At 40.1% G+C, this 24165-nt stretch overlaps 2 protein-coding genes across 5 annotated transcripts; both read left to right on the forward strand.

Moving 5' to 3' along the window:
* The first annotated feature begins 473 nt into the window (after positions 1-473).
* On the forward strand, positions 474-14140 carry slc16a3a (solute carrier family 16 member 3a). 2 transcript variants are annotated; one of them, XM_044099066.1, is made up of 7 exons: positions 474-594; positions 5230-5335; positions 5546-5806; positions 7061-7204; positions 7948-8543; positions 8652-8832; positions 10049-14140. In XM_044099066.1, exons 3-7 carry the CDS (start codon positions 5584-5586, stop codon positions 10414-10416), a joined length of 1512 nt encoding a protein of 503 aa, XP_043955001.1. In that variant the 5' UTR covers positions 474-594; positions 5230-5335; positions 5546-5583; the 3' UTR covers positions 10417-14140. The 2 variants fall into 2 exon arrangements, with proteins under 2 accessions (XP_043955001.1, XP_043955000.1); XM_044099065.1 differs by lacking the exon at positions 474-594 and adding an exon at positions 3292-3376.
* A 1027-nt stretch (positions 14141-15167) lies between these two features.
* On the forward strand, positions 15168-21813 carry dus1l (dihydrouridine synthase 1-like (S. cerevisiae)). 3 transcript variants are annotated; one of them, XM_044099068.1, is made up of 14 exons: positions 15168-15279; positions 16364-16605; positions 16839-16947; positions 17032-17082; positions 17256-17368; positions 17471-17553; positions 17636-17739; positions 17833-17980; positions 18157-18253; positions 18860-18939; positions 19089-19258; positions 19347-19384; positions 19897-19972; positions 21219-21813. In XM_044099068.1, exons 2-14 carry the CDS (start codon positions 16369-16371, stop codon positions 21386-21388), a joined length of 1476 nt encoding a protein of 491 aa, XP_043955003.1. In that variant the 5' UTR covers positions 15168-15279; positions 16364-16368; the 3' UTR covers positions 21389-21813. The 3 variants fall into 3 exon arrangements, with proteins under 3 accessions (XP_043955003.1, XP_043955004.1, XP_043955005.1); XM_044099069.1 differs by having other exon boundaries at positions 15201-15354; XM_044099070.1 differs by having other exon boundaries at positions 15268-15466.
* The last annotated feature ends 2352 nt before the right edge of the window (positions 21814-24165 follow it).

Consider the following 24165-nt stretch of genomic DNA (forward strand, 5'->3'; position numbering starts at 1 on the left):
CTTGATGAGTTTGTGTAGATTTGCAGACCGTTTGTCTGAAGATGTCATTTATATAAAAGAGTCAGTCAGATGTTACATTTAATTTCTCAGTACCAAATACTTTTGTACTCTTATTTGAATGTCTCTCTCTCTCTCCTTTTTTTGGACAGCTGTGAGTCAGAGTGCTGCTGTTACTCTAAATCTATCAGGGGTATAAATAATTCGTAGCTGGCAGGTGGTGCTTTGTCTTCAGGGACATTTTGTCAACACAGCCTCTGGTGGCTCAGATGTCTCTATCAGCTCAGGCTGTGTGGGCGCCGGCTGCAGCTAGAATCCCTCCGAACTGTCCGGGAAGTCGGTGCAGTCAGCAGGGTGACGGTGATGCGCTGGCCACAGAAAACAAAACCTATAAATAGCACGTATGAGCTGATGTGTTTCCTCTTGGTGAGGTCAGGCTGGGGGGGGGGCGGATGGGTGGAGGGGGGGGGGGGCGTTAGGACCCAGCAGCAGCTCGGTGTGCCCGGCTCTGACGCTTTGCGGGCAGACGTGCAGGTTGGAACGTTGCGCAGGTGCTGAGGCTGGATGAGGGACGGCTCCCGGCAGCAGCATCATCCGGTAAGACGCTCAACAGTTTACCGCTGGGTGCAGACACACATCTTCCTGTTTCACATCAGCGGTCCTGCCTTATTTCAGGACCGACTGTCACATCTGTCCATCTGTCCATCGTCACAGATGGACGCATATTAATTATCATGTGGCATTTTTAATTCCGGGACGACTGCGTGAAATTCATCATGTCGCTGGGATGCGTGACTTTTTCCTCAGTGTTTTAGAGGCGATCTAATTGTGCAGGAAATGACTGCAGCAGCTTCCAGGATGAAGGTGTGAGGCTGCTGCGGCGACGAGAGGAGAGAATGTAGATCAGAACGTTCTCAAGTCAGAAGGTGTTGGTTTAATCTGTGAAGCTTTTATTTTGAAAATTTCAAGATTCCGTCCTCATCGTTATCAATTCTGTTAAAGTTAGGGGTGTAAATATGCAGAGAGGAAAATTATTAGTAGAGCAGAATAATATGCCGATGTACCGGGGATGAATCGATATGAGTGAAATTGCTAAACGGTTTTATTTTCAAAGGTTTATCTGGCTCGAAAGGATGAAGGATTCTGTTGGAGTTAAATCAAATTCAATTTCGTTTTACTTTCAGCATCATCAATTCACACCTAAGTTCTTTTCATTCAATACACTCCATCCATGCATCCATCCATCCATCCATCCATCCATCCATCCATCCATCCATCCAACCAATGTTAATATTGAATAAATCTGATCTGTGATTACAAAACGCCACTTTCAAATGCTAATTTTATTTATTAGTGAAAACATAAATGAACCTGAAAAGTGGAATCAACAGCTACCATCATGTGTCTTGTTGTTGTTGTGTGGTTCATTATTCCGCTGCATTAGCAAAGTGAACTGAAGGTCACAAACTGACGTCTGGACATGGTGAGACATAAGGAAACCACAGGCCTCCAATGTGAAGAGAGAGTTTTAGCAAGATTTGTGTGCTATATCAGGCCCAGTGTAGGGTGTGGTTCAAAAAAAAAAAAAAAAAAAAAAATATATATATATATATATATATATATATATATATATATATATATATATATGCTTTTTTCTTGGAAATACATTTGTGCAGCAGATACATTTAAAAATATTACATTATCTGTGTATATCTATATCTTTCTAGCTTGTTCCGTCAGATTCCCATCAGAAACGTGTTACCCGGAGACACTGGCTGTTGGATGTTTGGCTTCACCAATCAGGCATTTCTACTGCGCAGCTCATTCCATCTGTTTCCTCAGGTTGTAAATCAGGTGATGGGGCCTCCGGCTGCAAGATCACAGTCAAAACAGTGACTTCACGGCCTTTATTTGTAGATGCTTGAAGAATAAAAAGAATCCTTTGGGAATTGAAGAACAACTATTCAATATAAAGTAGCGTTAGGATTTTGTAAGCCTGCTGTTGATTTAGGTGGCTGTCTAGCAGCACTGCAGAGCCTTAGGGAGCATATAAATAACAGGTGGGGTAGGGGGGATGTGGAGGATGAAGTTAGCGCAACTGAGCCTTCCCATTACAAAACGTAATAGGACGAGACAGAGCTGTAAATTTTAGTTGTTGATCTTCTGGTGCTGCTTGTTTGTGGAGGTCAAGAGAGAGGATGTCTTAGAGATGAGTCTTCAATTGAAATGCTTTCTGCATATTTGAGTCTTTTCCCCCATAAGTATAATTACTCAAAAGTAAGGGGAAAATGATTCTAGTGTTCTTTGCTGTTGTGTAATATTTGCTGCTAGTAAGGCTTTCAGCTTTTAAAGACTGGAAAAAGCAGTAAAACACAATTAGTGGTTTTAAGGTCAAGTGTCAAACCTAGACAGTTAGAAACCCATTCTTTCATTGTTTCACCAGATAGACAGTGAATGCTGTACACTGATGTATACATGCTGAATGCATGTAAGGATGGGAACACTACATTTCATTCATTCCTTCATTGTTTAAATTACTGACTCCATGTAAAGGTTGGGATAGCAACAGGAGTGGCACGGTAACCCAGGGCTCCCTGGTTTACAGCAGCATTTCCCCCTTAATGTAAAAGGAAAAACAGCAACATCCATCCACCTGTCCGTCCGTCTGTACAATTAAGATGTCATAATTGTCCTGCAGCCATGAGAGAGATGGATGTATTTTTCTCTCTTTTGTGTGAAAGGTTTAATGAGAAACTTGAGAAAAATAGAAACATGCAAAAAGAAAAGTTCAGTGGCTACTTTTCTAACAAGTAGCCACTGATTTGGAGGTCTGCTGTTGGTAAAACCTCACAACAAAGGTCAACATTTACATCTTAACTTTTCTAATTACAAATGGAAACGTCAGCTTCTGAATACACATGAAATGCATAATAACATTGCATTTGTGAGGTAGTTAAGCAGTGCTAAACAAATAAAATACTGTATATTTTTTATAACAAAACTTCGGAATCCTGATACAAAACAATTTTTAAAAATTTATCAAGCTGGTGGTACTTAGAAAACTTGCTAAGATGATACTTGGCGTAAAACGTTTGAGAATCACTGCTAAAACTTTAGATAGCATGCCCAATAAAGATTTTGATTTGTTCAATATTTTTATAGTTGAGTTTTATTCAAAGTTATGATCAGTCATTATTAGATACTTTCATTTAACGTCCTAATAAGCCGACTCAGAGAACTTCCGGCTTGAGCTGTATGATTTTAATTTTTGAGCTTACACTTCCTGTCTAACGCTGTTGCGTAGCAGTCAGCTTGTTTATCCCAGCAGTTACTTTTTCCACGTTATTTTATATTGGCAGCATCTCCGAAGAGTCGGAAGGTTTGTTGATTGTAAAAACTATTACTATAAATACTATATTGTTCTGTTAATGTGTTTTTGTGATAAACTTAAAATAGCAATAAAATAGGAATATAAAATTATCAATTCCGCACATATTACATGTGTTAGCTCTTACAGCGTCTGCGGCTAACGGCTGATGGCTTAGAAGCTAACGGTTAAGATCACAGTGAGTTACAAAAATGGATGGCTTTAGCAATGAGCTACAAACAGAAACCAATTATATTAGAACTTTAATACATCAAACAGGTACAAAAATTAAAGAACAATGAGTGCAAAGAGAATCTGTTGTCTGAACTTAAAATGTGTTCTCCAGCTGAATTATCGCAGCCCAGGTGCTCAGAGGGCCCTTCTGTGTAGCAAAGAAAATTATACAACCTACCATAGAGAAGAATTAATTAAAAGAAAGAAAAGGGCTAATCAGACTCACAGCATCAATAGAAAGCTTCAAGTCTGACTTGTCAGAGCAAAAGTTATATGCAGTGGCAGATCATATTGAAAACAGACTAACAACACAATGAAATTCTAAAGTGAAATAAAGGAGCATAGTACTCCATCTCCTCCTGACCGAAGATGAAGAAAACTTTATGAAATTACTGTGTGAATGTATTACAGCAACAGAAGATTTTGATGCAGATAGAGAAAAGCAGCATCTTCATCAGTTATTTTCACACTACTTTGCTTACTCTGTGTGGTACTGCCTCTGTCAAGTGTCAGTATGCAGTCTGACATTTCAAGTGTTGATGCAACTGTAGAGTTAGCTGCAAAGGAATCAGTTTTTGAAATTATCCAGAAGGATATCAAACACAAGGAAAAACTAAGAGAAATGGAGGAGCAACACAGAAGGGAATTAGATAGTCCTAGTCCTAGAAAGTGCCTGTGAGGACGATTCATAATAGTTACAGAAAGTTCCAGACTGGCTGGTATACCGTTGGAATTGCCAGGTCACGGTAACACTTATGGGTGCAATGGATTTTTTTTTCTGTGGTTGTTGAGACAGAGATTGCAATTACTTCATATTCTGTTCAGTCACATGTCCCATTCTTTGAGACAAAAAAACCCACAATGGACTTTAAATCAAACAGATCCACTCAAGTCTTCATAACCCAAACCACAGTACAAAACAAAAAGGTACCCTCATGTTTTGCAAAAGCGAAGAATACCAGCTGACAAAATGACCAAACTTCTCAGATAAGCCCTTGGAAAAGAAGCACACATATACACACATATGTTAAGCATCTTATGGACACTTTAAAGTGGGACATAACACCAAGGATTGTTGCCGTGGCCACATGGGACATTTGTAAAGGAAAGCATCCAACTTGTCTACATGATGACATTGCAAAGGAAAGGTTTCTTGGTCTTATCAACACAAAAACACTCCAGATGAAACCACAGCAGCTACAGAGCTCAACATTACAAATGTGGGTCTGTTGAGTAACACATCAATGACTGTATTTGTAACTTATATACACAAAGAAATGGCACATTTGTCAGTGAAGGAGTAAACAACCAGCTACAAGCAGACACTCCGAGCTAACGCTAACGACCATTCTCAGTACCACTCTACTCTTAACAGGCACAGAGCATCAGGTCTGTGAGAAAGAAGTTATGGCACAGACATTCTCATTAACTTTCCCTCCTTATGCAGTAAAGACTCCATTCTAAATCATTTAAAATGACAAGTTTTTCATTTATAATTTTTAATGTCTATATTTACTAACCAGACAATGTACTGGTATTTACTGGGAGGAAAATAATGTCTGGTATTCTAGATATTTTTTTATTTATTAAATGCTGGGAAAATTACATGACCTGTCTGGTTTTTATTGTAGATTTTTCTGGCGGCGGATCCAGTCGACATTTCTTCATTCCATGATTGCTGGATATGCATCACGTGTGATTGTGAAGATTTGTGAGGAGAACCCTTCATTAAAAACTGTGAGTCCCTGTTGCAGGACTGTTCTTTATATTTACTCAATACAATAGAATTAAGAACTGGTTAATTGAAGCCAGAATGCAAAAGCAACATTAGGAGTTATGTAGATCCACACTAAGGAAAGAAATTCAGTCTGAGAGTGCACCACCTGCTGCCGATCTGAATTTAAAATGCAGAGGGAATTTAATTTCCTAATATTTTCTTTGTTCCAGCATTCACTGCCTCCATTAAGGAACAGCCATAAAGCACCATGGGAGGTGCTGTAGTGGATGATGAAGCACCAAGTGTGAAGGCCCCAGATGGAGGATGGGGCTGGGCAGTGTTGGCTGGATGTTTTGTCATCACAGGCTTCTCCTATGCATTCCCTAAAGCAGTCAGTGTGTTTTTCAAAGAGCTGATCCAGGAGTTTGGGGTTGGATACAGCGACACCGCCTGGATCTCTTCCATCCTGCTGGCCATGCTTTATGGGACAGGTAGGCTGCTGCTTTTGCACAATACACAAATGGAATATCAGTGTACTAATTCAGTTTACATGATACTGCATTCAAAAAATAATATCTAGTTTGACTTAACTGTGGGTTAAACAATAGACCCAGTTCAGAGGTAAACTGAGAAAATGACTTTTTTTCTCCTCTGATCTCTGGATCCTTTTCCTTTATAACCTCTCATTTATTTTCCTATATTTTTAGGCACAGCTTCCTATATTTTTATGCACTATATGTTTAAAGGCATTGCCATGATCGGATTTAACCTTCTGACCCACATGCAGAATCAACAAGTCCAAGTAAGGAATAGGTTTTTTATTTTCTTTCAAAAGAACAAACAGTTGACAGGTTTCCTTGATGGTTAGTGTCACACAATCTGTGGTGCCTGGAATGAGAGTTGGGGTTATTGGTGGCCTGTAATGAGTTGATCAGGTGAAGTAAGAAAAACCTGACTTTCAAATGGATTTGGTGAAGTGTCAGAGAAAGGTGCCCAGGGGTCCTTTGTGGAGAATGGTGATGGTGCTTCCTGAGGCGAGTGCCAGGTAGGTGGTGATCGAGAGCCAGAGGTCTGATTGAGCGAAGTGGAGATGGAGGGGGGGGACAGTGGAGCAGGCAGGCCGGAACCTGCTGGTGGGTTCAACAGGAGGAGAAAATGGTTGGCTCCATATATATATTGGCTTTCTTGTAGCAGATGGCCAAGTGGCTTGAGTTGTTACCCTGGCAACGATTGACCATAAAACTGGGGATAGGGTTAAGCAACACTCACCCAGAAATGTTGCTTAACCCTAAGAAGACATTTCAAGGTAAATGGACAGCAAACTAACCTACTTACAGCTATTTTCAGTTGTGTGCAAAATATGTCATGGTCACCGATATCTAGATGAAATACTTTTATTTCCTTGTTATTCATAGGAATACTAAAGTTTGAAATAAAATGGGTAGTTCAGAAACCCTACCTCTCTGTCTCTAAAGCTGGTAGAATTTGTGCATCATACCTTTATTTATTTTAGTTCAGTCCAAAGTTTTTTTTCTCCAAATTTAATAAACGATTAACATAGCTATAAAGTACTTTTTACTATGACATTTTTTATTGTTATTTTTTTGTCAGATTAATCATTAATGCAACGTTATTCTTCAATTATTGAGTGAAATAATAATAGAACAAAATACTGAATCGTACCTAAATGGAGCAGCTGATAGCATTTGAGTGTCCAGACAGAGTCTGTGCTCTGCTCTGTGCAGGTCCTCTGTGCAGCGTGATGGTCAACCGCTTTGGCTGTCGCCCTGTGATGATGGTGGGAGGCCTGTTCGCCTCTCTGGGAATGATATTGGCCTCCTTCTCCACCAGCATCGTCCACATCTACCTCTCTACTGGAGTGATTACAGGTTTCACTGTTTTGTTTTTTTGTTTTCATACATTTTCAGTGAAGCTGAAAATCCATCCTTGGCTTCTTTCAAATGACTAGACTTTGAAATGAAATCTGACTAAATTTAATTAGTCAGATTTTGAATCCATTGTTTTTCTTTATGCAACTGACTATATGTCTAGATATAGGCCAATAACGCATATAAGCAAAGGAATGAGGTGGATTCTACAAAGTCTTGTTTTTATAAAAATCTAAAATTTTCTAGTGTTCCATCTTAAAGCTGCAGTGTGTAACTTTTAGAAAGATATTTTTTACATATTTGCTGAAAACTATAAAACTATCACTGTGTGGTGACAGTATAACATGACTCCCTATGGTCCTGCTGCCATCTGCACAAATACAGAGCTCCATCAGAAACAGCCAATCAGAGCCAGGGGGAGGGTCTAAGTGCTGTCAATCATCCTTGTGTACACACTACTCACAACCCCTGCAAGCAATGGAGAATTCTGCACCATTAGCACAGTTAGCAGTGCATACATGATGTTGATTGACAGCGTTAACCCCCTCCACCTGGCTCTGATTGGTTGTTTTTGACCGGGAGCGGTGCATTTCTTCAGCTGTCAATAGTAGCCCAGGGCTAAAATATGTAAAAAGCAGACTTTTGTAAAAGTTGCACGATGCAGCTTTAAATTTCAGCCTTTGGACCTTTCAGTTGGACAAATGTTTTTACGTAAACATTTTTTGCCCTTGTCTTTGCTGAAGGTCTGGGATTAGCTCTGAACTTCCAGCCATCTCTCATCATGCTCAATCGGTACTTCAACCTGAAGCGTCCTCTGGCCAATGGCCTTTCTGCTGCTGGGAGCCCCATGTTCCTCTGCTGCCTCTCGCCTCTGGGTCAGCTTCTTCAGGACCATTACGGATGGAGGGGAGGCTTCCTCATTCTTGGTGGGCTTCTGTTGAACTGCTGTGTGTGTGGAGCCCTCATGAAGCCCCTACCGACTCCCAAGTTTGTGGAACTTCCACACGACCAGGAGGACACGAAGAAGAAGAAGAAGAAAAAGAAGCTGCTGGACTTCTCTGTATTCAAAGACAAGGGGTTTGTCATCTACACCATAGCAGCAACCATCATGGTGCTGGGCTTGTTTGTGCCGCCTGTGTTTGTTGTGAGTTACGCCAAGGAACTGGGGAACGAGGACACCAAGTCTGCCCTGCTGCTCACCATCCTGGGTTTCATCGATATTTTTGCCCGACCAACCTGCGGTGTGATTGCCGGACTGAAATGGGTGCGACCTCGGTGTGTCTACTTGTTCAGCTTCGCAATGGTCTTTAATGGAACTGCTGACCTGATTGGCTCACAGGTGGGTGAAGACTTGTTGGTCATGAACTACTAATGAACAGTTTTTCCTCACTGATGTAGAGAGTTTAGGATCTGTAAGCTGATATTTTTTTTTATATATTTCTTCCAGTCCCACGACTATGTGTCTCTGGTAATTTTCTGCATTTTCTTCGGGATCTCCTACGGCATGGTGGGCGCGCTGCAGTTTGAGGTGCTGATGGCGATAGTTGGCACTGAAAAATTCTCCAGTGCAATTGGCCTTGTCCTCCTGGTGGAAGCTATTGCTGTGTTGGTGGGACCACCAGGTGCAGGTCAGTCAATTATTTCTAATATTTTCCTAAGCAAGCAAGTGTTTTTTAGAACAGGGTTTCCCCTAAACTACTTGCTAAGCCCAGTTGCCGGGGCAATAGGGCAGCCATACAGAGGCCATCCTTGTTTTTTGAGTCAAAAATGGTTTAAAGTTGGGCAAATCTTTCGTTAGACGATTTGAAATCTTTATTCTTTATTTCTTTTGAACGTGTAAAATGTCAACGACAAAATAAGATGATTAAGAAGAAAACAGAAAAATATAATAATCATAACATATGTCAAGATAACCCTTCCACGCTGGAGATTTTAGCTTAACAGTAACAATGCATGAAGTTACATTTAAAATGAATCAAACAAAGAACTGACAGTAAAATCAAACTTTAATAAAATCAGGGAGGTTGTATTTTATGCAATCTTTGCTTTATTTCTGTTTCCTTCTGCATTTAATCATAATAAATCATAGTCAGGCAGAGAGAGTGTTGTAGTTGAGACTATTCCTTATTTCAATGCATGAAAGTTTCACAGAATGAAGTCTAAACATGTTGAGTAATTGAATGAGACCCAAAGCAAAATACTTATATTAATATTGTTTAACTTGTAAGAATAAACAACTGTAACTTTGGTTTCAAATAATTAGAATCATGGATTATTCCTGTTTTCTTTTCATTAGAACGCCTACAGTAACTCAAATTATGATTATGATAAGTGTAACTAATAAGTTATGGTTATGGTGATATTATAAATGAATGCTAAATCAGAAGCTAAAGAGGTTATAGATGTGATTTTGATGATGAACTTGAGACGATGTAAAATGTGTAGCTGCTATCGAAGAACACTGATGTTGTGTTGGAGGTAGTCGGTGAAAGTTTAGGGAAAGGAGGAACTAAAGGGGGAGCAGAGATGAACAACGCCTCAGAGTTTACTGATCTAGAATCAGATTGTTGAGCAGCTCAAACTGTTGGAAGAAAAATATTGTTCAGGTAAAAGGTGTAGGGTGACATGGTGTAGTAAAGTGACTTTGAAGAGAAGGGGTAGATTAAGATTTTCAAACTCCTTTTCATTCAAAACTTCTGTTTATTAATATCTGATATGATGATTTTGAACTGTAGATGAATAAAATAAAAATACAATTTTATGGTAAACCCAAGCCCCATCTTAATGGTAGTGCACCTCCACATTTCTTCTTGTCATTGTTTTTCTTGTCTTTTTTTGTCACAGGGCAACTTCTGGACGCTACCAAGAGCTACATGTACGTCTTCCTGCTGGCAGGAAGTGAGGTAGTGCTCTCAGGACTGGTTCTGGCTACTTGCAACTTCTTCTTTATCAAGAAGAAACCCCATGAACCGGCAGTCTGTCTGGGTGAGATGGTCACACTGGCAGATGATGAGATCAAGCAGCTTAGCAGCAGGGCAGAGGAGCAGCTAACGACAGAGGAGGAGATGCAGAAGGAGGTGGTCAATGAGAACAAGAATAACGACAATGTCCGACCAAAGAGTGTAGCAGTGGACTCACAGGAGGTGGAGAGGTTCTTAAAGGAGCCGCAGGCTAATGGTGACATGGCTGCTTGTCCTGAAACCTGTCTTTAGGTAGAGACGGAGGGTGCAGGTGAAACGTACTAGTTAGCAGCATATCCAACCCTAAGCTTTGGCCATAATTCAGTGTTTGAGTGAGCGATGTGTTTATGTCCGTCACCGAAGTAGATGTGACTCTGCTGCCATCCAAAGGATTGTTGGCATGGACAGCTGTGTCGGCTTCGTCTTTCCACTCAGTGTTTTTAAAGTTTGCCGAATGGGAACTGAGCTGCAGTGCTGCCGTGTGTATATAGTTTATAACAAATGTTCAAGTTATTTTTTATGGTTGTTGCCACCAGCAAATTAAATTAAGGGATAATTTTGTCAAAATTCTGCATTCTGTGCTTTAGCAAATGACATAACAAAATGATTAGTACATATGAATGTAAACTCCCCCAAAAAGAAACACAGTAAAGTTGCAAAATGTAACTTTTATATTTTATAAAACTGTCATCATGTGGTGACAGTATGGGATGAGACAGATAATGTGTGAAAAATGTCCAGCTTCTCTGTCTTTCCTCTATGAACCTGCTTTGTCAGAAACGACCAATCAGAGTCAGGAGGAGGGTCTCAGCTCTGTCAGTCACAGCTGATTCCCCACAACGGAGCATGCCGTGAATGCTAAAGGCTAATTAGCATGGCCATCAATGATGGCAGATAAATGGTTTTTCTATAACGGTAAATTGTTTCTCCACCATTAGCATATTTAGCAGTGCATTCATAAGGTTGACTGGCAGCTCTAAGCCCCTCCCCTGGCTCTGATTGGTTGATTGCATTAAGTGCATTTCTTCAGATGACAAGTGTAGCTCAGGGAGTGGAAGAGATTCAAGTTTTTTCACAGATTATCTGTCTCATATTAAACTGCCTCAACATACTGACACTTTTAACAAATATGTCAAAAACATTTCTGTCAGGTGCATACTGCAGCTTTAAGCATCAACATGGAGCAGTTTGATTTGGATGGAATTTGACACAATTACAGAACAGTGGGGGTGTAAATGATCTGATTTGCAACCGTGTGGTTCATTCAGACCAGGCACTAGAGGCCATGAGTGATGTCATCAGATACAGATTGGATTGGATTCAATCGTCCATTTTCACCATGTTTCAGGCTGGGTGACTGTATCAAGCCATTGCCTAACATATGGGGCCAACTACACACACTGTTGAAACCAGAGTGTGTGTGAAAGGCTAGGCTAACCAAGGGGGTTAGTTAGCCTAGCATTCCAGGTAGTCAGAACCTAGAATACCTGACCTCTTTCAAACCCTGCATGAGACCCTCATCACTCTCCTAGTGACGTTGTTTAGTCTGACTACATGGCATCCTGTCTGTCTGTCTGTCTGTCTGTCTGTCTGACTGCCAGACATTCTGGCAGCTTCCTGCCATATTATCATTCCAGTCAGGCTGCCACTGCTGTCCTCTGGTGAGCCTGTAGACCCGCCAGCTCCTTGCATTTTAAATCAAGCACATCCTCAGTGCTGCTCTGCACCAGATGACTTTCTAATTAGACTATTTGTTTGTGGTCCTTTCCATGGTGCTTACTTATTCAATAATTAGTCTTTGATGAAGTGGAAGGGAATTCATTTTCAATGAAAGGGGGAATAGAATGAAAGGCTAAGCAAATCATCCTACCTAAGTTTAGAGTCAGATCATAGAAGAACAAACGTAATATTTAAGAAGAAAGACCTAAAGTGAATATAATGTCTTGCTCTGCTCCACAGTTTAAACAGCGTGTTACAGAGATCACCAGTTCTGAACTTCAGGAGGAATTGTCATTTGTCCTTTTTGGATGCATGTCAAAACAACCTACTTGCTCCATGTTTAGTAAAACTAAAATAACAATTCTACTCAGTGCTATGAAAAAGTATTTACCTCCTTACAGATTTTGATATTTTTTTCTTATAGTTAAACTCAAATGTTTTTCGTAAGTAACCATTTTTTTAGTATCAAAGATGACCTGAGTAAAAAAAAAAAACTGGAGTTTTAAAATGAAGGTTTTATGTATTACTGCATAAATCCTATCCAGACCAGCCTGACCATGGGAGAACCTAACTGGTTACGTTCTCTCATGGTCTTGCTCAAAAATTCTTCATCCCAAAACCATTTTTTCGTTTCTTTTTTTTTATTGCTGGCTGGAGAGCTTCTGTATGTCATCATACTTCTTTTCTGAGCCCAGATGTAACAGGAAAACAGCCACCAAAAAGTTCCACCTGGTCTCATCAGACCACAGACGATCATCACTCACTTCCTTTGAACTCTACCGTGGAGGCCATTTTGTCTAGTTTGTATTACTCTTGAACCCTGACCTTTGACCTTAACAAATGCTTTGAGGTCTGTTCTGGGTCCTCCTGTGGCCTCCTGGAAGAGCCATGTAGGGATCTAAGAGTGATTCTGGTTGGCTGGCCTCTCCTGGGAAGGTTTTCCAGTGCTTGTAGTTTTCTCTGTTTCTGGCTAAAGCTCTCGTTGTATTTTACTGGAGTCTGAATGAGTTAACAAGGGAGCCAATTACTGTTTTAGCTAGAACCAGGTTGGTTTGGATAACTTCATTATCACTAGAAATGAGGTCATCTTTCCTTAAGTGAATTTTGATTTTGCTGAGGTTATCTCTAACTGAGTGGCCACATGTGCCTCACTGCCATCCTTGTGGGTATGTGTGTGTGTGTGTGTGTGACTGTAATTACAGGCCATTTACCGTTTTTACCATTTCAGTGTCTTTGATTATCTGAAAAACGCAAGAGGGAGCAAAACGAAAACGTTTTTTAAAAAAATCTGTAAAGGGAAAAAATACAATTTCATGTCATGTTATTAAAAGGAAAGTAATAAAAGTAGATTTATAACAGAAATCAAACTGAGTGCCTCACTTAAAAAAACAATACAACATAAAAACTAATAACATATACTTTATATATTTTTTTAGTTTTTATTTTTTCAAGAAATTTGTGATAAGAGAGATGCAGAATCCTGTCAGCCTTATCCTTTAAATAATAAAGTGCTGCTTTCTGCTGTTCTGCATTCTGAAGTGTTGGAAAAGCTTTTTGTGTCTGTATAACCAGAAACTCATTCCTGTCAAAAGCTTAAAATCTTGTTTGTGACCAACTTCTAATGGATTGTAGTTTCTTTATTCTCCTCACTTTTGAATCACAAGGCAGAAAATATCTTCCCCCTCAGTTTGTGACGTTACACAAAAACAGGACTGGAACTGGTTAGATATGATTGGCTGCAGAGAGTGGCAGCTGGTTGGAAAGTTCTGCTGCAGCTTTTGTCTCTTGAGTTTGAGGTTGGAGGTAAATATTTTATGCCCAAGACTTTATTGTGAAATTCAAAAGAGAGAGAAGCATTTCACTGTGAAACGCGCTCCAGTCTGCTTCACGCTCACACTCCACAGGTTATGTCCTCCCTGCAGACTTGTATGTGATTGTGGATCGCTGTTATTGTGAGCTTACTTGTGTTGACGACGTTATACTGCCTCTCTAAAGTACTGAGCTCACTTAGCTTCACAACCCAAGATGTCCAGCAGAGGTGATGCAATAGCTTTCTATGGAACAGAGTATGTTCTGCAACATGGCTTACTGTTTGTGGAGTAAAAAGACATATTTAATCAATATATTTTAACAAAGTAATTCTAATTTGCTATGAAATTTTTTATGGACAATGTTACACATTACTGTTCCTTGTGTGTTTTTTATTGTCTGTAGCGTTTGTGAGTGTTTCAATAAAAATATTTTTTGCTGTTCTAGATCTCTGGGCTGTCTGTGCATCCATTATCCAACATGCTTTTCCTAGCAGGATCTCTGTGAGACAATAAGAATATCTCGGCGGTTTGATTCTGACTCATCAGAACCACATCATCTACAAAAAGCAGATAGAAAACCCTGGGATTCCTGAACCAGAAACTCTCAGCCACAAACAAGGTTAGATGCTATTATGACTTCTTACCATTAAAACTATTAGTTGAAATTTTTAGTATACAGTACAAAAACTGTAATATTCAGTAGAAGGGAACCCAAAAGACGTCCTTTTAAAAATATCATTTGGAGAATTTCTTTAACCATAAACTCTAATCAGTTTGTTTTTTGTAATCTGAGTACCATGAGGGAAAATCACACAGCAGCTGGGTGAGTAATGAATCTGTAAGTATCCATGGCGATGGCTTACTTTTCTTCTGATGAATAAGGATTGGTGCATTTTATTTTAATGTCAAACAGCAAAATTCACTTGCAGACTGCCTTCCCAAACGATAAATCAAATGTAACAAAAATTACTTTTTATTTCCGTGCAGTATTGTTTAGGAATCATTTTCAGCTAACAAGTTTTAGCTTATCAATGCAATCTTCTGTCAGTTACAACATGACATGTTTCAAACCGAGATTACTCCTGGATGGTGAAGGTGGTAAGGAATAACATGGAAATAAAACATAATCATAAAATGAACAAAAAAGCAAGTGCAACTTGGTTTCTAATGATATGGAGCTGGCTCTGAAATTCCATTTTTAGAGGATTTTCTTTTGTTTAACATTCTTCTCCTTTCACCTTTATTACATTAATATTTCAATTTATTTTAAATGAGTTCGGGATTACGTTTTAATTTGGAAATAACCTGGGATTTTTCTGATTTTCTATTATTTATATTAATACTTAATGAATAGAAACTACACATTAAAATGTATTCTGCCCCAAGTCAACTATTTTAAACGTCTGCTGTGACGTCTCATAACCAAACGGGGGCGTCGTACCACGGCTCTGTTGGAATATCTTATGTGCAACCAGAAGTAGCTGAAGCGTAGAAGAAGAAACGTTCCCTACCGGTGTTATTTGGCTGTTGCACATGGCTGAAGGTGCCGCGTGAGGAGCTGTCTGCAAGCATCACAGTGAAGAAGGTGAAACATGAGCCTGAGGTTTCAGACACACCGAGGTCCAGCTTCTCGCTGGCCGCACAGCGAGCCAGGAATCTGGTACACGGCCACGATAGCTTTCTGTTTGATCCAGGATAACTAAGCGCCAGTTAGCTCGGCTCTGCTAGCGAAACCACAGCTAACAAGTTTTAGGAATACTAAAGGCTAGAAGGTAAAAAGAAAACAGAAAAAAATAGTTTGAGAATAAAATGAAATTAATCAAACTCGCTGCTGTCAAATAATTACATTTACTATATTTATGAGCTTCTCCATGGTGCTGAATTGCAAAAAAAAAACAAAAAAACGTTTTAGTCATTTAAATAGATTCAGGAAGCGCTGAACATTAATAACTATTGACTATTTAATTTGACGCTACTTTTTAAACGTGCTGTGTGCTGTCCTTATATAAAGGTTTAGACTTTCATGTCAGATACGTGCAGAAAACACTTTTTAATGAGTAAATATAAAGCGCAGTAATAAAACACACCGGAGGTGTGATAACATAACAGAGGTTTTCATGTTGACTTTTGTAAACATTCACGAATGGATTTCTAAACTCGTCAGTCTGTGTGTAGTCCAATTCTTACAGACTACCTTTTGCTGCTGAGTTCTTTAAATTTGAATATTTATTCTTGATACATGTTGGTATTTTGTTCTGCATATGTTGTAGGTTGAGGTTCAACAATCAGTTTTTTCAGGGCCAATCCTCATTTACCCACTCCCTATTCTTTATCTGAGCTTTACTAACTCAAAACAAAGTCTATCGATGAGCATTCTGTTGGTTGACGTTCTAGTTCATACACCAAAAACTGTGGGAATTCATAGTTTTCACATATTTATATATGTTCACTATCTGTCCTTTTGATCACTGTTCAGAGCCAAAATTAGGGACCATTGGGAAATTTGGATTTCTGATGAACTGCTAATTGCATCTGTAGTTGCAGGGATTTCTTTCTGATTCTAGCTTTCTTATAGACATTTGTTTGATGTCCGTCGTAATCACCAAGAGAAAAGCCTTGCAGCAGTGTCTCTTAATATAACGCTGCTCTTTGCTCTCTGTGGACCCCAGCTGTGATGGCCAAGCTTCAGGGCTTTGAGTTCTGGAGGAAGACCCTGGGGGAGGCGCGCTTTGTGGTGGCGCCCATGGTGGACCAGAGCGAGCTGGCCTGGCGCCTGCTGAGCAGGAGACATGGTGCTCAGCTCTGCTACACTCCGATGCTGCACGCTCAGGTATTTGTCCGGGACGCCAACTACAGGAAGGAAAACCTTTACAACGAAGTCTGTAAGGAGGACAGACCTTTGATCACCCAGGTGAGAGTTCACACAAGGTACGAGATGATGACTAGAAACTAAAGCTGGGCAGGCGAGGGGACGAGGCAACTTTATTTATAGAACACCTCTCAGTCAATGGCATCTCAAAGTTCTTATACTTTGAGATGCCATACGTTCTTATACTTTGTTTGTGCAGAATCACTTTGAAACACAACACGTCTCATGTGGTGTTGGAGTGAAATTGTCCTGTGATGTTTGTATGTTTGTTCCAGTTTTGTGCCAACGACCCGGAGGTGTTCCTCCAGGCTGCTGTCCTGGCCCAGGACTACTGCGACGCCATCGATCTCAATCTGGGCTGCCCACAGATGATAGCTAAGAGAGGTACATGTGCTCTAATCTGAACGTAGGATAACTATCCAGAGTAGAGCTAAAGGACTCAAACTAAAGTTACGTTGTTATTTTAAGGACACTATGGAGTTTTTCTGCAAGATGAATGGGAGCTGTTGGAGAGGATGGGTGAGCTTTTACTCATTTTGTCATATTTTGTGTGTAGCTTTTTGAACCAATAACATTTTCTATGTTTCTAACATTAACATGCAGCTTTACTTGTATGATTAAACCAGTGTCTAAATCCTCTTTATTTAAATAGCAGCAGTTATAAGGATCTACCTTTCTCCTTACATCGACAGTCAGCTTAGCCAATGAAAAGCTCTCGGTGCCGGTCACCTGTAAGATCCGAGTCTTCAAGGAGATCGAGAAAACGGTGCGCTACGCTCAGATGCTGGAGAAAGCTGGATGTCAGGTAGGATCTGTTTCCACCGACTGTTGAGCCTTGATTTAAAAAAAAAAAAAAAAAAAGCTTTAAAACTGCGGTGAAGTCTGAGGTGTTTGGTAAATATCCCAGTTACTGACGGTACATGGCAGAACCAAAGATCAGAAGGGCGCCATGACGGGGATCGCTAGTTGGGAGCACATTAAGGCAGTCAGGTGAGCTGCTGTCCTTTTTTGTCTGGTGTCTCTATAAAAATGTAATAAGAAGACATATTTTGACTTGGATTTTCTTCTGCAGAAAAGCAGTAAATATTCCAGTGTTTGCAAATGGGAATATCCATCATCTGAGTGATGTGGAGCGCTGCATCCAGGAGACAGGAGTTCAGGGGGTCATGAGTGCAGGTCAGTTCTCCTTTAACTCTCTGTCCTGTGAGGTTCACTTATAGAGTGTCTGAACTACTGCATACCTTCGATCTGCCTTTGTGTAATCTGTAGAGGGGAACCTCCATAACCCGGCCCTGTTTGAGGGCCGCAGCCCCCCAGTGTGGGAAATGGCAGAAGAATATCTGGAGGTGGTGAAGCAGTACCCTCCTTGCTCTCTGTCCTACATCCGGGCTCACCTCTTCAAGCTGTGGCATCACACGTAGGGCTTCATTCATTCTTACTGGACAGATGAAGGCTTTACACTCTTTCACCTTCCTAGCAGAAACTTAAAGTCCTACTGATTAGGTTGAGCTGTTGAAACTGTAGTCACATGGAGCTAAATTGTGTGTGTGTGTGTGTGTGTGTGTGTGTGTGTGTGTGTGTGTGTGTGTTTAGACTGCAGATCCACCAGGACCTCAGGGAGGATCTGGCCAAGGTGAAGACCCTGGAAGGTTTAGCCCATGTTAGCGCACAGCTGAAGCAGCGCTGCCAGGTACAGCATCTTAGGGGAGGAGGCCAAAATGTTGACCTTTGACCTTCCCCCCCAAAAAATAAATAAATAAATAAACAGCCCCTAATCTGGTGGCAGAAAATTGGCACCAATATTTCTTTGCAAATCAAATTAGCCTAACATCGTTATGCAGACTTGCAGTTTATTTGTAATATCTGGAGATCCACAGAAACAGTTTCCTTCCACTCCTCAGTGAGCTCTGCTTTCTGCTGCTTTAATACCTAAAACACCAAGAAGCACGTGGAGGTTTGTGGTTGTAACAACATGAAACATAAAGGAGTTAAATGTGTTCAAATACCAAAAGCCACGGTGTTGATGCTTCTGCCCTGATTCAATTTTCTTTGGTGGTGTTGCTTTATTTTGCATAGTTAAAATACCTTCCAGGTCCAGTGTAAAGGATTCTTTATTAAACTCCACTTCATTGGTCTTTGAGAGGACAGATTTATCAGTATATTACTGAAAAATGTTCTCAAAACAACAATATTATCATTTATCGCAGTAATTGGGGAGTTGTATTGTGACAGACCTATTTGTTTATTTGAAAGGATTCAGGTTCTTAGTTCTTTGGTTCTCGTCGTCTCAATGCAGGAGGAGATTTCTGGTGGGGATGAGAAAGACGGGGGTCTGCCGCTGCCTCACTGGATCTGCCAACCGTACGTCAGACCACCGTGAGTCACATCCTCTGTTTCTACTGCTGCAAGCATCCGGCCTGGATGACTGCAGATGTACAGTCCGTAAAGTAACCAAACAACAGAAGGATTTATCATAGGCATATTTCCTTCCCACTGTTCTGCTGTAAACGACCAACATCCACCAGGCCCAAGCCGGCGCTGACCAACGGCAGCTGCCAGGAGGCCGAGGTGAGGAGCAGCGTGTGTCAGAAAAGATCTCTGGAGGACTCGGACAGAGCGGCTGAAGGCCTGTCCAAAAACAAACTGAAGAAAAGATCCCGCAACCCCAACAAAAACTTCTGTCCTGAGCTGAAACGTGAGTCTACCTCAGTTAAAGATCAGCTTTTAAATCACAACCAACAGAACAAGAAATCTGAAACGGTTTTCCTTTTCCCCGCTTGTAGCCAAATACCTCAAATGTGAACAATGTGGCAACCCAAAGGTAAGCGGATGTGTCAAACCGAAGGCCTGGCTGCGGCCCGCTGGACGTTAACTGAACCTTTAAGTTAATAGTTGTACGCCTATATCTTACTTTATCAATTAAATCCAAAGAGTTTTTATCTCTATGCTGCTAAATTACATCACAGTGAAAATATGTTCAATATGATTTAATTTTAAGAAGTAAGAAACAGCTATTGGGTCATATTTGAACATTTTAATAACTTTTTCAGTAAATTCCACCACAAGTAGTTTTTTGAGTACATTAATGATCTTGATATGGCCCAAAAAGGAAATGAGTTTGACATCCTTAGTGTTGATGTTTTATATCTGATGCACACATCCGCTTTCACAAGCAGGAATCTAAAGCTGCCTGTTTCTCTAAATAAAATGACTGTTTGCATAAAGGATGTCATTTTTTGTTAAGTTTTGTGTGTTTTTATTTATTTAATTCTCTCCTTCCATTAACAAAGATTTCAGGTAGCTTAGTCATTCCTGTCATGTTTTGCTCTGCAGGGAAATAAATGTGTGTTCAGCCTGTGTCGAGGCTGCTGTAAGAAGAAGGCTTTCAAAGAGGTGGCAGATTGTCCAAGTGAGTATAATGATGACTGAACGTTCTGTTGCTAATGTATCACCGGGTTTATAAGATCTCCGTCTAGAGCAACTTGATTTCATCGAATCTTCTCACACAATTCATCCTTCCGATCATTCCCATGTTGGACTATTTTTAAAACGCCATCATTCCAACATATTTGTTTGCAAAAAAAAAAAAAAAGACTAAACAACTAAACATAATAAATATTGAAGCTAAAATAAAGTGCTGTGATGCATTCAGTGACCTGTGGATCACCTGTGTTTACCGTTTCATTGTTTGGCCACTTGTCTGTATGTTCTCTGTTTTAACTGCACATTCACTTCTATTGATGCACTTAGAAAAATGTTAGAAATGCAAAGTTATTCTGTTGATTTTTCTATGCTTGCCTTTAGAAATCAGTTTTCATCATAATATTTCCTTAAGTTTGTTTTTCAGAGAAACAAACTTAAATGCGGACTTTTTCAGATTTAAAGTTCTGAGCGTCACTGACACAATAACAGAAGTGGCCGATAGAAAAAACTATTACATTGTTTGCTCTCCAAATAAAGTTGGATGTTCCCAAGCAACCAAATGGCTCCCTTTAAAATGCTGCCATCCTTTTTAACGGGATTGATAGTCACAGAAATAAACTGTTTTAGTAATCATACAGTACTGCTGCCTCTGTTAGCAAACACTTTGTGTTGGAATATGGAGAGAAATCTAGTATAATCCTATGTTTTAGTTTTGACTGGGATCGCCAAGGTAACCACTCGGTTCAGTCAGAGCCAGAACTCAGTGGGTTTGGTTCTGTTCTGTTATTTAAAATCAACCTTGTTATAATGTCATTCCCTCATCAAAAACATACCTGGAGCGCTGCCTTGATTCTTTCATTCATAAAGAATCCTTGAATCTCTCAGCTCCTCCAGACTAGTGGCAGCAGCAAATGGCAAACACCTGGTGCAGCTGCACATCTGCTGAGCTCATCATATGAACTACTTCCTGTGAAATATTGGTAAAAGTGTTGTTAAAGGCTGAATGGAAGAACTTTGTTGCACTGACTTCCTGAAAGCAGAGTGTCAGAGCAGGAGCTTCTTAAAGAGACAAAGACCCAATTTCGAGGCATTTCTTTTAGATTATGTTTAATATATACAGTATTTCATAACTGAAGGTAACATAGTTACTTGATAGTGCCATAAAATGGCTCTATGTCACTGTAAGACACACAACACTGTCCCTTTAAAGATCCCTGCTGTCTGATTTCCAGGTCATGGGCTGAGGTTCAAGACCAAAGCCGACAAACGGAAAGCTGAGGAAGACCAGCAGGAGGAGTGTGAGCGGTCAGAGGGCTCAGTGACGGAGCTGGACAGAAACAAGCAGACTGCTCAGGTGGCAGCAGCTTCCTGCAGGGAGCAGACGGAGCAGACGGAGGCCTAGCTGCTGCCTGTGGAGGGTCCTGCAGGGTTCTGGGACAGGATGGTTTTATTTTGGTCCGTGAAACATTTTCAGGTTCATAACATCACATTCCAACCTTGTTGGTTTCATCTGAAATGTTGAACCTTTTCATTTGGGGGGAAAATATGGACAATAAAAGCTCCCATGATGAACTGCTGGGCTCTGGGCTCACCACAAGCTTTTTCTGGTTGGCTCATAAAAACGCTTTCCCATCTGAATCATGAGTGTGTGTTTATGAAAAGTGAATGTAGTTTACCTGACAAATTTTACTGAGTCACTGTTTCTGTTTCATATTCCATATTTTGATAGAGCATTTGTCTGCATCTCATTCATGTCGACGTTCATGACTCTAAGACTGTTTAGAACCAAAGTCCTGATTATATCAATGCTAATAAAACTAAGCTGGACTCTGGTGTGTGAAGAGGCGATGCTGTTATGACCACAACCTTTTACACAAAAAGCTTCATTCCCAACTTTTTGATTTCATGTAGTGTTAGAAGGTGGTTGGTTTCCAGTTGACTGATTATCTTTGTGCTTTTTCATGAGAATTGGTTCCATCTGTTCAGAAGGCTCACCTGAGGTTCTAATGGAGGAAGTGACAGAATATATCTGTCATGCTTATTATCCAAGCTCTATTGTAGCAGCAGCTTCATTTAATATGACAGCATATTACAATCATTGTAGATTGAACTAAAAGGAGTCATCCCTTTTCCCCAATCCTAATCCCAGCCTCATGCAGGTTTACTGTCTCAGTCCATAGTGCTGCTGTCTGGGCTTCACCTCCTACATCATTTGTTCATCTGCCTCTGTTTTTTCTGATTTACTAGAGAAAAAAGGCAACTACTGCCACAACATCTTAAAGGGGCAGTATCATGTAAAATTTACTCTTTGGAGCTTTATGTCATGTTAGGTTATTCTCATCAAAAACATGCCAGGAGTGTTGCCTTGATTCTTTCATGCATGTTTGAGAAATCATTTTATCTCCATGGCAACCATTCAGATATGCAAAACACCTGGGTGGACTTAGCCCCGCCTTCAAGACGCAGCTCCTCAGAGCTGCAATTTCCAAACTTCCACCTCACAGAGCAGCCCTTCTCCATGACTCCCCCACTCAGCTCCTTCAGACTAGCCAGCATCAATTAGCAAACACCTAGTGGAGCTGCTCATCTGCAGAGCTCATTATAGGAGCTACTTCTCAGGAAAACGCTGGTAAAGTGTTAATAGAGGAATGATGTTGTGATGACTTCCTGAAGACGGTGTTTCAGAAAGAGCAGGAGTTTTTAAAGAGACAGAGTCCCTATTTCAAGGCTTTAAGTCAAGTAAAATTTCTTTTAAATTGTATAATTTAAAAGATTTTTTTTATAATAAGGCAACATAGTTTAAAAAATAGATAAGTGGCTGGAAAATAAACAATATTGCCCCTTTAAAAGAAGTGCTGACCAGTTCTTTGTAAGAAAAACATCAATGGTTTCTTTGAACAGTGGATTTTACAGCACACTAAGTATCCACTGTAAAATAAATACTTTAGTTTTTGTTTTTATTAAGCTGTAAAGAGGAACCCTGGCATGGTCCAGGTCATGTAGTTTGAGTTGATCTTATCTCACCTAATATTTCTACTTCTTCAATATTACCAATGTGGACCTAGTGCATCTGTTCCAGGGGAGCCAGGTGGGTGGAACAGAATCAACAGTGTAGCCACAGAAACTTTCTGAAGAAAACAAGATTGAATTACGGAAAAAATCTATTTTGAGCAGGTTCTGACCACATGCAGTCAAGTGATCAGAAACCCTCAAGATTTTCAGCAAAACTGCATTATGCACTTACAATGCATGGATTGTACTCATTTTAAAAAGTCAACTTTTGAAATGTATTGATCATGTTTTTCTACACATGAGACGGCTTACATGCAGTGTAATTTAAGGCAGCAGTTATAGCCACTTTGTTAGCAGGTGATGCGCCACTAATCTCCAAGAGATCTTAGAAGAAGACAGAACATACTTCCTGTGCAAAGCAGCAAGAAAACCAAAATCTGTTATACAATCTGGTGTGTAGTGTAGTCTTAGCATATAATCCTATTTTTGAACATAAGCAAATGTCTGTTGATTTAAGTTATTAGCATAGTTTCTTCATTTGTATTTTATCCAGTGTGTTTATGTTATTTATTTTTAATAGTCAGTCCCATCTCAGACTGTCCCAAATAACTCATAGATTTCTAGATTTCAGCTGCAGCATCTTTGGTTGCAATTTTTCTATTTTACATGTATGCAAACCTTTTAGTCTTTTATTCTGACAACTTTTCAATTTGAACTGATAACGTACCAAGACCTGCTTACATGACGTGGCATGGGCAGACATATTTTACATATTATGTTCTTTTTTATTTTTTTTTATCTTTTTTTTTTTTTGCCCCACCATGGGGTCCTTTTTGTGGGCTCTAGTGTCCCTTTTTTCACAGTAGGCTGACAGGAAAGGGGGAAGGAGAGGGGGCAAGTGTCGTCGGGTCCGGGAATCGAACCCGCGACGGCCACGTTGAGGACTGAAGGCCTCCAAATGTGGGGTGCGCTAACCTCTACACCACCGGAGCACGCCCCTTTTTTAATCATTTTTATTGATTTGCCTGTTGTTGGTGTAGCAAGACAATTTCCCACACAGAATTAATAAAGTGTCCATTTGTCCAGTATAAATGATAATTAACACAGGAATTATACCTCTGTACTAAAACATGTCAATCTGTGAGGTTTTCTAGTTATTGTGACATT

Source organism: Gambusia affinis, linkage group LG19 (assembly GCF_019740435.1).
Source record: "Gambusia affinis linkage group LG19, SWU_Gaff_1.0, whole genome shotgun sequence".
Lineage (NCBI taxonomy): Eukaryota > Metazoa > Chordata > Actinopteri > Cyprinodontiformes > Poeciliidae > Gambusia > Gambusia affinis.